General features: G+C 40.9%; 1 protein-coding gene across 9 annotated transcripts in view; it reads left to right on the top strand.

The window, feature by feature from the left end:
* The window catches only part of LOC127433853 (phosphatidylinositol 3-kinase regulatory subunit alpha-like), a 36681-nt gene extending 22333 nt beyond the window's left edge, over window positions 1–14348 (top strand). For 2 of the 9 annotated variants that reach the window (XM_051686149.1, XM_051686157.1), the window contains 14 exons: window positions 1627–1722; window positions 1818–1892; window positions 2298–2429; window positions 3782–3983; window positions 4068–4150; window positions 9136–9238; window positions 9346–9444; window positions 9544–9724; window positions 9850–9975; window positions 10082–10224; window positions 10312–10488; window positions 10772–10846; window positions 10940–11110; window positions 11625–14348. In XM_051686149.1, coding sequence (XP_051542109.1) covers window positions 1627–1722; window positions 1818–1892; window positions 2298–2429; window positions 3782–3983; window positions 4068–4150; window positions 9136–9238; window positions 9346–9444; window positions 9544–9724; window positions 9850–9975; window positions 10082–10224; window positions 10312–10488; window positions 10772–10846; window positions 10940–11110; window positions 11625–11814 — 1853 coding nt within the window. In that variant the 3' untranslated portion in view covers window positions 11815–14348. The other 7 variants (XM_051686139.1, XM_051686185.1, XM_051686193.1 and 4 more) reach the window with 7 other exon arrangements.
* Window positions 14349–15489: the final 1141 nt, after the last annotated feature.

The following is a 15489-nucleotide window of genomic DNA, read 5'->3' as shown; positions in this document are numbered from 1 at the left end:
TGCAATTATTTTGAAAACTATTGCTATAAAGATAACTAGAATACTTTAACAACCACATAGCAATGCATTGCAAAGACCTACAACACACTTGCCTCATAGTGTTGAGTTTTGCACTGGCAAGGACCACTCACATTTTCTTTATAAAATCTGCTTACATTTTGTGTACATTTGGCCCAGTCAGATATGTCTCGTGGACACTGAAGAACCTTGAAGCAAAACATTCAGACAATTCCACTATCATCTATTCTGGATGTCATTCAATCCAGGCGCGAGGAAGGCCAGTGCTATCAGGTCACCCAGAGTTACTCGGAAGCAACTTAATCCCCCTCCCCTCTTAACCTTCCATCACTGTGGAGATGCCCATCCAACATATGTAAATAAACACAAGAGCCTCCGAATCTACAGTTCGTTGAGCATACAACAAAACGGAGTCGTGCGTAAAGACCAGTTTTGTCTTTGTGATTGCAGAACAGCATAGTGTGAATTAGGGACACAGCTGGTGCGATAGTTACTCTTAACCACAAAATGTACTAAGTGGGAAATGGAGGGGTCTGTAAAACCAAAGACCAATATTTTTCATTTTTGGACAGAACATTTCGAGCTGAAGTAAAATTAGCCCTGCGCTGTGAATATGGATTCTAAGAACCAGCTGGATGGATAGGGTGTCTGTCTGGGCAAAAGGTTACCCCTCAACGGCATGCCGAAGTGGCACTAGTCTCCAATGGGGGATCTGTCATTCGGTCCCCCCACCGCCTGCTCAGAGTTCACAGGTTCTCAGAAAATGAGAAACTCACCCAACACTCGAAGTTGCTTTGCCAGTAATGGACTACAGATGACTGTTGTCTTTTAAAGTAGAGTGCAAGAGAAGAGGAGTGATTTGAACATTACACATTTCTTTGCTTATCTCTCAGGCTAGCAACAAAAAAAAGACCCGGAGCCTTGGGACTAAACAAGACTATTATTCCTAATGACTTAAACCCCCATTTCCTCAAATGTCGTTGTTTTTTCCAGTTATGCAACCCCCCTCCAAACTTTTAATTTGAGCCATTCCTTCTAAGAAACTGTGAGCAAACTGTAAAAATCCTCTTGATATCTCTATAAAAAATACTCTGTAAAGGGAATCCATTCATAATTTGCCGTGTTTGGATCTGTGGTCTCAGACACTGCTTACAGTCGAGCCTTTTAGAAATCCAAGCCTTTTAAAATGCCGTGCCGCAAATCCAAATAAAGCGCAAGCCATCTCTAAAGCTCTTTCATTCCCACACCTGGGCCTGTAGATCTCAGGAGCAGAGGCCCTGCACCCTACTCTGGTCTGTTTGTTCAGCCTCCTATTCCACCTCCACTGCACAATTAATCATATCCTACCAGGCCGCACCAGCCCTGGACCAACTTCAGCCACGCTTAGATGTGCCGTCCAAATGTGCTGCCTTGCCACACCACATAAATATGTGAAGACAATTATTGATCTAAGAGTGGCATGACTGTGGAGTGGGTCATGGTGTAAAGATCTTGTTTTCATCTGAGACTTTGAAACGACTGCGCTTGGTGCTTAATGAAAAGCTAGTAGAGTTGTTCAAAGGTACCCGGCGGCTTTTTGATGTAAGTGCTTGACTTTCTCTCCTCCAGGCACTAGCATTCTGTTAGACCTGACGGAGCAGTTTGCTCCTCCAGAGATGGGGCCGCCCATGCTGCTCAAGCTGCTAGAGGCGATCGAGAGAAAAGGTGAGCCCATCTTTCATCTTTTTGTCTCACGTGCATGCACACACTATAATTATCAATGTCTTCTACATGTACAAACTCATGTATGAACTGCACAGGTCTAGACAACCCAACGCTATACAGAAACTTCACTGCTGGAGGAGGGCTTGATGTCAGACAGTGTTTTGATGGTGGTGAGTGACATTTTATTAGCTACTGCATCAGGTAACTTTTACACTTTGTTGTAAATGGACGCAGTGCATCAAGTCATTTTTATTTTTATGAAGTGACAAAATCGAAGCCAATTGTAACATATGTAATGTGTTTACTAATGCGAACATCTTAAGATTATAATAGAAATGCTTCAAATTGTGCTGCCTGTTGAGGAGAGGTGTGCTATTACTTTTCTAAACTTTTGGTAATATTTTTATATAATAAAAGTAATATTTTTGCCTGGCTGACAATAAAACAGGCAAAAACTCTCATAGACTTGCATTGAAGAAGGGACCTGAGCCATATTTAATGATCAGAATATCATAGTGACTTGGCGGTTGATTCATTGTTTTCTGACTTTTCTGACTTTATTATTTTTGAATTAGACTCAGCCTCAATCGATCTCGAGCACATGGAACTTCAGATGTTGTGTGATGGTCTGAGGAGGTTCCTTCAAGATCTGCCTCAGCCCGTCATCCCCTCTGCAATCTACAGCGAGATGATGCGCATCGCTCAAGGTGAGATTCCACATGGATTAGTGCACATCAGCATTAGATCATCATAGCCAACACTCTCTGGGGATTGCAGCCATTTTCGTGGTATAATATTAATCCGCATTAATACAGCCATGGATTTACACAGGGACGAGTTGCATAACTTCTCCTTTTGCATTAAGTATGTGCTCTGAACATGTTTAAATATGGCCGAAGTCCATTTTAAGCAAGTTTGGTCATTCTCCTGGGCAGCTATTTTCCAGTCATTGAAGTACCAATAAAATCTGACAGCAACGTCATTATAAATGTAGCTCTTTTTTTTTTTTTTTTTAAGCTCAAATCAGGCCTAAAATCTGTATTTAAGTACTGAAGAAGGACTGTCATAAAGACTGGGCAGTGCTTTTGCCAAAAGCCAATTAGCTCTTTTAATTGCAAAGCGGGACTTCCTTTCATACAGCTACCATGTCATGTGCATTCCTGTTTGAGTAGCTCGTCTCCTCCAGATATGGTCTTTAATGTGGCAAAGGAGGTGATGTGGCCTTAAAACCAAACCTCATGGGCCTTAAAACCAAACGATGTGTGGAATGATGTGACCATTTCTCACTGATTTCTTCTAGTTATAAGAGCCACAGGGTGGTGCTATTGTTCTCAAGGTGCGTATTAGCCAGATTGTGAACCTCCTACAATGGTAGTAAGGAACACCAGGAGTTGTCATAAGAGAAGAAAGTTTTGCACAGTCCCATGACTTTCTAAAAGCAGCAATGCAGACTCATTTGGCAAGATCTTGTGGCTGCATCAATCATCACACCACATACTTCTATGTGTACAGTTGTTCCAACACTTATCTGATTGTGTGTCTACAAACCCAGGTAATTTGACCTAAAAAGTTTTGCAGGTGTTAGATTGAGGGTGTTAACTTGATATGTCCTCACTGAACATTTTGTCCAGTTGCAGAACAAACTGTTGGCAATGCAAACAAGCATTTATCCATTTTGAGAGAGAATGCAGCATTTTTTCTGTTTGCACTTCTTTGTTGGGTCGTGCACAGTCACATGACTGGAAACAGGATATCTGTGGTTAATAGAACTAAAGCAAACCTGAAAACTTATCTGTGACATCGGCACTAAGAGCCAATCACCTTTTAAGAGTACTTTATCATTGTCTCGCTTAAGATCTTTGTGCGGTTAGCACACTGAGCACAATTTTCCACATGACTGAATGTACACTTCTCTTGCATATGTCCTCACTGACGATTATATGATTAGCTAACACTAAATACAGAGTGAATGAGACAAGTGCCAAGGGAAGTTCTGACGACATTATAAATGTTTGAGAAAGCCCTTGTCTTACGTCCATCTGTCTGTCTGTCTCTTTAGAGGTGCAGGGTACAGACGAATGTGCACATCACCTGCGGCTGGTTGCCAGCTCCTCTGCTCTTCCTCCGCAGTACTGGCTGACCCTGCAAAGTTTGCTACGGCACTTCTCTCGTGTGTGCCAGGCATCAGCGGCCAACTTGCTCAGTGCCCGCGCCGTCGCTGAAATCTTCAGCCCGACACTCTTCAGATATCAGCCCGCCAGGTACACTCATACACACACATACACTGATGAATCACAATGTTGCCAGCTATTAGCAACGAGCTGACATAGATTTTTCCTTCCCAGCTGTGAGCCCAGCCCAGAGACACACATTAGGATCATTGAAGTCCTTGTGACCAGTGAATGGAGTGACAGTCAGGCGGCTCCAGGTAAATACATTAATCACAATTACAAACCACTTAATGGGCTGTCACATTACTCCTGTCAGCGTTGTCGAAGGCTTTAGGGCTTTTCACACTGCGCTTAACCCCGGGTTATTGTCTTTTTAACCCCAGGTATAGCAACGATTCGCACTAGTAATTTTGAAAGGGAGTAAGCATCGCTTTTAACCAGGGGTTATGATACCCTGCTCCGGAGCAGTGTTTTGCCCTCTGACCTATCAAAGCGGCAGCCAATGATTACCAAAAAATTCAGATGATGTATCATTATGTATGCGATTCCAGTGCTAAAATCAAAAGATGTTATCAGCAGCGTTTTTTATGTGGTGGTCAAAGCAGAGCTTGACGCTGGTGTTGAGACATGTGGAAGCCCCTTTAAAGGCTGCTAATGGACTACACTTGCTTTGCATACAGTGGTGCACACTATTTTTATTGTAGTACTTTTTGTCAATATTAGTAGTAGGGATAGTAGAGTGATGACAATGAAACAATGTTAAAAGGAGGGAGGGGGTTTGAGGTAATTTGGGATGTCGTGAGCCGGACCCAACAAGTAGGCCTGAGAACCAGAGCTCAGTGCGTTTGAGCATTTGTACTAACCACAAGGCCATGGGTCTAACTGACTTGCACATTTCTGCAATGGATTATAGTAGATTAAAAACAGGAAATTATTGGAAGAAGATGGGGCAAACTTGCATCGGCGTTATGCGCACCACAACCCAATGGTTCAGAGCACATGTGCTAACAGCTAAGACACACCTCAAACTGACATGCAAATTTTACAGTGGTTCATAAAGCAAATATCACTCAAATGAACAGCTCACAAAGCAGTTTGTAAGGTGATGGTTCTATGTAGAAGGATTGAAGAACTGTATAGGCACCATTGCTATTCTTTACAAACTGATGGTCTTGAATGAGAAAGCAGTGAATTCCCACACTTCAGCGGTGTGCAGGTATGACTGGAGTATACCACTGATATGAATGTTTAATGGCTGAGAGTGCTCTGTAGAAATCAGCGTTCCACACCCTTGCTTTTGTGGGTCAGAGATGCATTTAGAGATGGGACAGTCCATAGAGTCTGGTGTGTGTCTGTGTGCTAATGTGTGTGTGTGTGTGGCACCCTGCCCTGAACACAGACTAGTTTTTATAGCACTAGTAAAGTCTCTGTCCCTCCTCTCACTGTCTTTATCTGTCTATCGCTCTTGCCTGCCAAGGCCCCAAGACTGGCTGTGTGACTGTTTAAATGTTTTATTACCTGTTAGGGCCTATTTATACCTTGCCCTGGCATGGAGCGAGCTCAGCTGTCAGTAATTTGCACCTGCAGGAGGCTGGGTTGGGCCAGACGCACACTCGTCTCCTTTCTGCTCTGGCAGCTCAGTACCTTCCTGTACCTCAAGAGCTTTTATACAAATGTGGGTACCTTAATCTGGTACTCGATTGCCTTTCTGGCCTGTCCATACACGATTCCTTTACATGTGGTATTGTGGGAGCGTTTGTTAATTTAGGCTCAAGGTTGCGTGTGTGTGTGCATGTTCCTAGTTACTGGTAACTATTTTAAGCCGGTGGCAAAAGGCCCACTTGGATTTTGTTGGCTTGGACGTGCGGTCTGCTCCACAGAGCTCTCTTGTTTGCTCTCAACGGTGAACGTTCTGTCTCGCATATGTTCTCATACACACACACACGCAAATGTTCACTTCCGAGGACTTTACTCCACCCCCTGGCCCCCTTCTCGCCTGTGCCACATTCCCCTCCCAAAACATAAGGGTGCACAGCTCAGCAAATATTTGAACCTGAGTGAGTTAATCATGAGACTGAACCCTTGGAGCCAGAGAGAGTGAATGAAGGAGAGAGAGACAGGACTAGGCAGCAGTGCGACCCCAGCAATCATTAACCAATCATTATGAAGCCGTCCTGGCGCAGGCGTCACTCTCCACCACTCTCAGACCTGCTTTAGTCCAGACTCGTCGGCTTCATCCTGTTGCACCACGTTCTCTTTCTCAACTCGGATTTTGTTGGAGTCCTTTCTGGCTGCCGCATTGGTGTTATCAAAAAGAAATAAGGCTTGTACATCTGTGGAGTGAGAATATTTTTCAAGACGGCAAGAAAAGCATCTCTTGGATTTACCGATAATCGCAGGAAATGCTTAACAGACTGACTTGCTGAATAAAAGCCTGTTTGACTTCTGCTGAACATGCACAACTTGCAATGTAAGTGTGTGGTTTTGGTGTCTCAGGAAGTTTGGTGTAATGATTGGGTTACTTTGTCAGAAGCAGATGGGAACTGCATCAAAAGTAGAACAGCATGTTTTTGCTATGACGTGGAGTTTTATTTGGACCCAGTTGTATTAAAAGTGTTTTAATAGTCGTTCAAGCAGATCAGCACTTTTCAAAAGTCCTATTTTGTGTCTTTTCCTGGCTTTTCTTCTAAACGGAAGACAGGGGCTCTGATGGGCTTTTTAATGTATCTCTCCTTTACAAGTGGCCAGCACTTCTGCGTATGGAGAGCCTGGAAAAAAAAGACTAGTGCTCCCAAGTGCGATCTGCTATAAAAGTTGGTTAACCTGTTTGACTTAGTTTGGCATGCCTGAACATGCAAGGTAAATGTGTGTGGCATTATTCATTGACTCCAATAAAGGTTGGGGTCTAAAATATCTTTACATCTGCACTAGTTTGGTTCAATTGAAAGGATGATTAAAATTCATTTTTACAGTATACCTTTGTGATAAAATCCCACAGGCTGTCGGTTACACTTGACCTACTACATGGCTGTTAAGTAGCCCAGCCGAGGCTCATCTTTGACCTGTCATTAGAGAGCAGGGCATGACAATAGGCATGATCCTGGGGCCGTTTTTAACCCTACTGAGAATTGCGGCTATTTCAAGTGCCCTCTCGAGGCTCGAATAGCTGATCCCTCCTATAGCCCTCTGCAAGTCGCATTTGGGGATTATTAGAAGTATTTGTAAGCGCTGCCTGCCTCCTGACCTGGCCTTGTCTTTGACGTAGTGACCGTCTACGTGCCGCAGCAGCAGCGATCAGCACCCTGCTTTTGTCTGCCTGCCAGCAGAGGGGCCGTGCTCATCGCCTCTGCTTGAAGAGAGGCGGAGCTCAGCAGAGCTGCATCACAGATACAGAAAGGGAGGGGGGTGACAGAGAAAGACAGCGAGGCTTCAGTTCCTTTCCTCATTCAAAAGATGCTGTGCTGCTGTGCACCTTGTCTGTTTTTTTTGGGGGTTTTTTTTGGCAGCCTTGCAACAGCTTGGAAAAGCTTTTGTTCTGCACAGATAGGGGATATTACTAGATTGGAGAGGAAAAGAAAAATGTTAATTTAGATCGACTTTGTCGACATTCGAATGGACAAAGCACTGTTGCAATGACATCATTGTACTCTGGACTTGGAAGAAATAGAGGCAGGTGATGAGGCAGGAGTGGCCAGCAACAGTCCTGCAGCACCATTGGCTGGGGTAAGTGATGTAATTGCTTTCCCTGAGCACATTCTCCAAGATTTCTCAAAAACTGATCTCAAAGCAAGGAGCGAGAAGAACCTGGAACCATAGTGTCTGTTCAGAGGAGGTTTGCCAAGGAAACCGCATGCTTATCCTTCAAGATATGCAACACGCTATTAAACATGGTGGATTTAGAGAGTCCGAGACTTGACACTGGATCTGGATCAGACCTGTTGTTTTACATAGAACTAGATGCGCCAGGTAACTGATACAGTTGGTGCATTACGAGTATGAATTATGTCAGTTGAAAGGCTTGATTTTATTTGATGACAGCACTGTCAGTGGTCTTGGGTGCATCTGTTAGTGTCAAAACGAGTTTAATATTTTGGCATTGTCATGTTTGTATCTGTTCTTAGGCATTATATCTGTTCTTATATGTAAGTTGTGTGCTGCATGGAATATTGCTTGTGTTGATGGATGACTTGTCAACTTTAGGTACCCCAGAGGGGTATGGTAATGAATGATTTTTCATAGATTTTTGTAGGTGTATCAGGTTTATATATCTTTGTCTGCTAGTGTGATTGGCTGCTACTGCACTGGGCAAAAAAATGCTTAGTGACTGAAGTGAACAAAGGAGATAGAGTGAGTATGCATGGGGTGGGTGGAAGAAGGGGGGGAGCAGGATAAAAATAGCCCACCGCTTCAGCTCTGCCTCATGCTCCACAGAGACTGCACTGCCCCCGCTGCATCTCGTCACTCAGACCAGCAGCCAATGAGATGCAACCTCTGCTTCTTTCCAATAAAGCAACATATTCTCAATGGCTAAGGATTCTTGCATATTGCTTCGCTCTGAAAAGCCTGTCACTGGGTTGATGCCTACAGCCCTGATGTCTTCGACATTTCTCTGCTTGGTTGCTACTTGTACATAAAAGTTAAAGGGTGCTTGAAATAACTGGTAATATTGTCTCTGTTTAATATCCCCATTGAGTAACTCATCTGTGCAATCAAAGCATTTCAGCGACAGGCTTTGTACAAGTTGAATATTCTCAGTAAAATGGAAATGGTGGTGAAAGGATTTAGTTTTTTGGGGAGGGGTCTTAAATGCAGTGCATTCCCCCCGAGTCAAGCATCTGACTGCCCGCTGGAGGCATGAGAGTCATGCGCTCAGCTGCATTTAATGAAATGGAAAACGCCGGAGGTGAAAGATCTGGTTAACTGCAACAATCGCTGCATGCTTTTTAAATGTGACTCTCCGTCGCAACCGGGTGAAGCAATTGGCAGGAAACATGCTTCGCTAACTTGACGAATAACAGCCACAGAATGTTTTCTGGGGTTTTGTTTCTTTGTCCTCATCAGATTAAAACATTTGAAATATTCCTTTAGTTACACAACATTAAATGCACAGAGATGTCAGGATGCATAGGTTGCAGCATGCCTGCAGATGTTCTCCATGCAAATGACCTTAACTGGCGCTGGTCTGTTTAAAGGTACACCAGCAGTTCTGTTCTCAAATGGTCTGTCATTCCTCTTTTAACAGCACTACCTCCCAAGCCACCCAAACCGACGACTGTCACTAACAACGGTATGAACAACAACATGGCTCTGCAAGACGCTGAATGGTACTGGGGGGACATCTCCAGGCAAGTACCCATCAAACCTAACTTTTAGTTTGACTAGTGTGCATGTTTATTTTTTATCATTACTTCAAAGGCTTCATTTAACAATTTGGGACCTCTTTCTGGTGTAGGGAGGAGGTCAACGAGAAGCTTAGGGACACAGCCGATGGTACATTTTTGGTTCGAGATGCCTCCACTAAAATGCACGGGGATTACACTCTCACATTGAGGTATGTCTTTTGTTAACCAAAGCTACTACCCTGATAGATTCTTTTTGTCCCAAAATTCTTAAGGAGTGCTCTAAATCCTGATTTTGATTGGATATACAGGAAGGGTGGTAACAACAAGCTGATCAAGATCTTCCATCGAGATGGGAAGTACGGCTTTTCAGACCCCCTGACCTTCAACTCTGTGGTTGAACTGATCAATCACTATCGGCACGAGTCGCTCGCCCAGTACAACACCAAGCTAGATGTGAAGCTATTGTATCCTGTGTCCAAGCACCAACAGGTAATAATCAACTAATGTCAGTGGAATATCGAGTGTCCTTCTTGAAGATCTTCAGATCATCAAAATGTATGGCCCTGATACCTGAAATTCAGAAGCTTTTAATTGTATAAATGTATTTTTTACAGGATCAGGTGGTAAAGGAGGACAACATTGAAGCTGTTGGGAAGAAGTTGCACGAATACCACCAGCAGTTTCAGGAGAAAAACAGAGAGTACGACCGACTCTATGAGGAATACACTAGAACATCACAGGTTGGTTCTCTTTTCCGTAATCTGTGTTTTCTATATAGTCAAGTGATCGCTGCCAGGGAAATCAGACACAATCTAACATGCCTCTAACCCTAACCCTACACTTTAGGAAATCCAAATGAAAAGGACTGCTATTGAAGCTTTCAATGAGACCATAAAGATCTTCGAAGAGCAGTGCCAGACGCAAGAACGGTACAGCAAGGAATATATCGAAAAGTTTAGGAGAGAAGGCAACGAGAAGGAAATCCAAAGGTGAAGGCTAAATCTGAAAACTTTTTTATGTCTTTTGGAGAACAATTCAAAATTTTAATCCATCATCTCTACAATATTTCATTGCAGGATTATGGGAAACTATGACAAGTTAAAGTCACGCATCAGTGAAATAGTGGACAGCAAGCGGCGTCTGGAAGAAGATCTAAAGAAGCAGGCGGCGGACTACAGAGAGATCGACAAGCGGATGAACAGCATTAAGCCTGACCTCATCCAGCTCCGGAAGACCAGGGATCAGTACCTCATGTAAGTAGCTCATCCTCCATAGGTCCCGTACTTAAAATTGAACACACATGTTCTTGAAAGAGGTGTTATTGAACTATTTTTAACGTTACGCACTGTAAAAGTGCTACGTTTATGGCGCAAGACTCAATACAACAGCTTATGATGTCCATCTGATGTATGTTCACATAGACCAACGATTAAACAATACAGACAAAATGCAAGTACTGTTTGAGCGGCCCCTTAAGGATGCATTAAAAAAAATCTGTTTTTGTCAATTTTAACGTTCTTTTCCGATGCACCACAGGTGGTTGACACAGAAAGGAGTCAGACAGAAGAAACTCAACGAATGGCTGGGAATCAAAAACGACAACCAGGATGAGTAAGTATTCTGCTTTTTCCACTATATTCGCAATACATAACATTTTAAAATCCTCCTGCTTGCAACCGCTCACTTGTTACTTCTCCACTACAGTCAATACTCAATGGTGGATGATGACGAGGATTTGCCACACCATGATGAACGCTCATGGAAACTGGGCAACATTAACCGCCTCCAGGCCGAGGCAATTCTGCGGGGCAAGAGAGACGGAACATTCCTGGTCAGGGACAGCAGCAAAGCTGGATGTTACGCCTGCAGTGTTGTGTACGTATTATTTTATCATTGAAACTTGAACATTACTTAGAGTTAATATTTGTGATAGACCAATATTTCGATTTGACTGATTAATTGGCCGATATTTGCTATTTTGATGGGAATTGGTGTTGGCACATAACTGTGCCTAGTTATTCCACCCATTGTCAGTTTAGAAATCTGCAATATGAAATCTATGACAGCCTTGTAATTTTCATTTTTTTATTTTCAAAAGTTAATTTTGAGGAAAAATTGTGTAAACATGTTTTAAATCCAGCAATTTTGCTATAATTAAATTGTACGATATATTTCTGTCACCCTGCTCTCTAGATATAACTGCATTAAAAACCCATAGGGGTCTATCACTCTAGTACCATAGTAGAAAGTACATGTTGTTTATTTTGATATCTGTTGACATTCTGTAAAGACAAGTCATTGACTGTGAAGACCAGACTTCATTATGGCTTGTGGAAACAGGAGATTGTAAGGCACTGACATCTAAAACCATCTCTTTGTGTTATTGCAGTGTGGATGGTGAGGTCAAGCACTGCGTCATCAACAAGACACCCACAGGATATGGCTTCGCTGAGCCCTACAACCTTTACAGCTCACTCAAAGAACTGGTCTTGCACTACCAGCACACGTCCCTGGTTCAGCACAATGACTCTTTGAATGTCACGTTAGCATACCCAGTCTACGCACACCAGAGGCGGTGAGGACTAGTTGAGGACACCCTTAGGACTCATTACAAAGCCGGGAGTTGAGAAAGGGCCTCCCTCGTGTGGAGACTCCTCCAGTAGGGCTGCTGCTTTTTGACTTGAAATGACTTTGTTGGAAAGACAAGAAAGCGAACCCCAAAACGAACATTTCAGCCACTGAGACTTTTGCCAGTCTGAATGTAGTTTGAGCAGAAACTGCTCAACTTTATCTCTCTCTCCCGAAATGGAGGACTTTGGAGGCCTTTTCCAAATGGTGCTTGTTCATTTCAAAGCTTTACCCGCTGCTGGAATGTGGAGCGTTGACTTAAACCTCTGGAGGGCATCTTTTTTACCTCTTCTGCCCCATACCTGCTCAGTTCAGGTCCCTTTTTGTGTGTATGTGCGTGTTTGTGTGTCTACGAGCGAGCGAGAGAATGTGATTTGACCAAAACTCACAGTATCTAAAAGCTATTGGAATGTTCAACACGTTTGTCACGAACAGACCATGGAATCAGCTGATCAAATGTAGCAAGATGGCACTTTCAAAATGGTATCTACTAGTTTTCCTGCAAGAGACTCCTACACGAATGTTTGATGTGACAAGCCTTGTCTGAAAGGAGTTTAGCGACGAGAAGCGAGATGTTTGATGGCATTTTTTTTTGTGAGCATTATAATGACAGACTCTAAACCATTTTTTCATTTATGGGCTGGACTTTAAGGAACTGAAACATAGACTTCACGTTGTGTACATACAGATAGCATCTAAAGCTACGTGACAAAAAAAAAACATATTGTACCAAAAAGAAACGCAGTTCCTTCTCAGTTGTATTCTAATCTGCTATGCAAATTCTGTGTTTTATGTCTTCTGCAGAATTGTGATTTTATTTTACACATTGCTACCATAATATAAACTTGTTTTTATTGCTTAAAGTCTTTTTTATGTCAGTATCTAAGAGGATATTTTAAGTGTCAAAACGGCAAGAAAGATTGCTTCGTTTTACAGAGGAAGTGAGAGAAAAAGTACTTTATTACATATTTCTTTATCAGCCGCTGGTCAAATTAAAGAGTATTTTATTAGTCTTTTTCACTTGGAGCTGATTTTCTCTTGGGCAGAGCCTGGAGGACATTAGTGCTGCTTCTGTCTACAGTAATGGTGATATATATATATATACTGTATATATATATATAACATTTTCACTAGAGCAAACAAACGAATAAATTTACAATTGAAATCACTGCAATTGAATGCTTTATGTCAAATAACACAATAATGCAGTTTCCCAAACAATATAGAGGTTTATATTGTTATATGTTCCCTAATCAAGAGCATAGCGATTTGATCCTCTGGAATGATGGAAAAAACACATTTATTGAGGTGATAAAGACCCTCTCATTCCTTATCGACATAGTATTTTTTCTGTATCAGAAAATCCTTAATAGTGTTGTTTACATGATCAACTCAGTTCGACTAGTACCCAACGTTCTAGTTTGCGCCACATACTCAGAAATGCAAAGTCTACGATTTGGATGCATCAAAGTTAGGGGTACCTTCAAGCTTGACATTTTTCACGGCTAGCTAGCTACAGTATTCTCAACTTTATGATTGGTGATGTCAGTATTGCTTTTGCCTTCCATTCTTGTCTACGTTACATTTACACTTGGCAAATGCATTGGATGTTTTGCGAAAATAAACATCAATGTGAGATGAGTAATTAATGCATTATTTTTCCATGTCATTTTTTTTTTTTTTTGGTCAGCTTTGCGGTCGTATATTTTTACATTCGATTGACTACTTGTTTTAATTAGGCCTGATTGCCTTAAAATTAGTTAGTTGTTCATATTTTTTTAAAGCAGGCAGGACTGTAGAAACGGTTTCCTGAATACTAGAACGTCTTCGGTGTAAGATTTTCAAGGAGAATGTTAATACTTGCATTTCTCACATTCATATGCACAATTGTCCTTTACATTTATCATTTGCCCCACGAGTTAGCATTTCTGTTTTTGAAATTTGAATGTTTCTTAAAATGATATGAAGGCTCAGCAAAGTCCCCTTGTCACTGAGTAAACTAACACGTGGTTTGAGGCGAATGTTTGAACTTGGTAAGCAACTTAACTTTTACTGCTTGTGATTTTGAAAGTGTAAAAAACATGATTTGAAGATTAATTTTCTTTTAAGTTTTTCATAGAATCTTTACAAATTGACCCTGTAAACATACATACTTGATCTGTATGTTTCTTGGTAACCTATCTAAGGCTTTGTTTTTGTCATCTCCCCTTCTACATGTTGTACTCTTCACCTTCTGCATAAATGCCACAAACTTCCGTGTTTTACATGATCATGGTAGTCCTTTTTCTGCAGCCCCTGTTCTCTGAATTTCTTGCAACATTTTGTGAATCCAATGTTTTGTTTTTTTCTTGAAATTGTATAGTATTGATTTACAGACATTGTTTCCACAATGCTGAATTTGAGATTAACCAGTGTGTTCCAGTTCTAAAAATGCTTCAAATCTGTATTGGCTTTTTTTTATTTTTATTTTTATTATTTTTTTTTTTAATAAAGAGAGAGAAATAAAACAATGTTTTCGAAACAAAAAGACACTGGAATTCTCATTGATCCGCTTTTCTGGTTTGTTCTATTGCTATCAATGTAGCATTTGACAGTTGACTGTTGAACTCTTATGTACCATTGCAGAGACTCCTTAGGTTATGCAAATGTTGTGGTGTGGTATGATGGCACAGCATTGATGTCACCACTCACAAAAGAGGCTGAAGTTTACAGAACTTCTTGTTCTCACACTGAGTAGGGCTTACATTTAGCAACTTGGCTGCTTTTTTCTTATTGTTTCTTGGCCTACACATTTTGATGTTGAAATAAATTTTGAATGAATTATAAGTAGCTAAAAAAAGTTTAAGTGCATTTAAATGTATTTTCTACAAGCACAATTATTATATAAAAGAAAACTCAAAGCCAGTGTGGCCTTACTGAACTTGTACATTTGTAAATAAGACCTTTAGGATGAAGGATGACCGACATGTTTTCATGAATGTCTGACAAAATATATTATTACGATCAGGACAACAGTATTCAGATATGTTTCTTTTAAAGATATATGTATAGTTTATTTTTCTTTTCTTCTTTTTTTGTAATATGAAGGTCTCATTAAAACTTATTTGGAAGCCTTTTACCAGGTTTTCATCATTTACTTTTTGTAATTTTCTAAATGCCTTTATAGATTTTACATTTTAGCCTTGTCCTAGACCCAGACTTTCAATATTAAATGATGATCAAATATAAATTATTACATATTTAAAACTATAACAATTCAAATAAAGAGTGAAGTAAATCATTTCTATATATATATATATATATATATATATATATATATATATATATATATATATATATATATATATATATTCATAAATTACGATTTCCGCACACCTGTGGCATCATTTTCACCACACCGAACAGTTTTGCCCCCAATAAAGTTTTTCAAATTAGTGTACTTGTTTACAGAGTCAACAAAACTGTCAGTGAAGAGCATACTTGAGATAAATATGAGACAAGTGATATTTGAAGAAAACAAAGAAAATTCAAGGTGAATATCACTTGTGAGCATAGCATTTTTACTGGCCGTCATTTCAAGTAATAATTTTGCCAAATTATGCAAAAAGTGTGAAAATATTATTTAA

The sequence above is a fragment of the Myxocyprinus asiaticus genome, chromosome 4, assembly GCF_019703515.2.
Source record: "Myxocyprinus asiaticus isolate MX2 ecotype Aquarium Trade chromosome 4, UBuf_Myxa_2, whole genome shotgun sequence".
Taxonomy (NCBI): domain Eukaryota; kingdom Metazoa; phylum Chordata; class Actinopteri; order Cypriniformes; family Catostomidae; genus Myxocyprinus; species Myxocyprinus asiaticus.
Note: the sequence above shows the minus strand (reverse complement) of the source record. Positions and strands in the feature narration are given on the sequence as shown.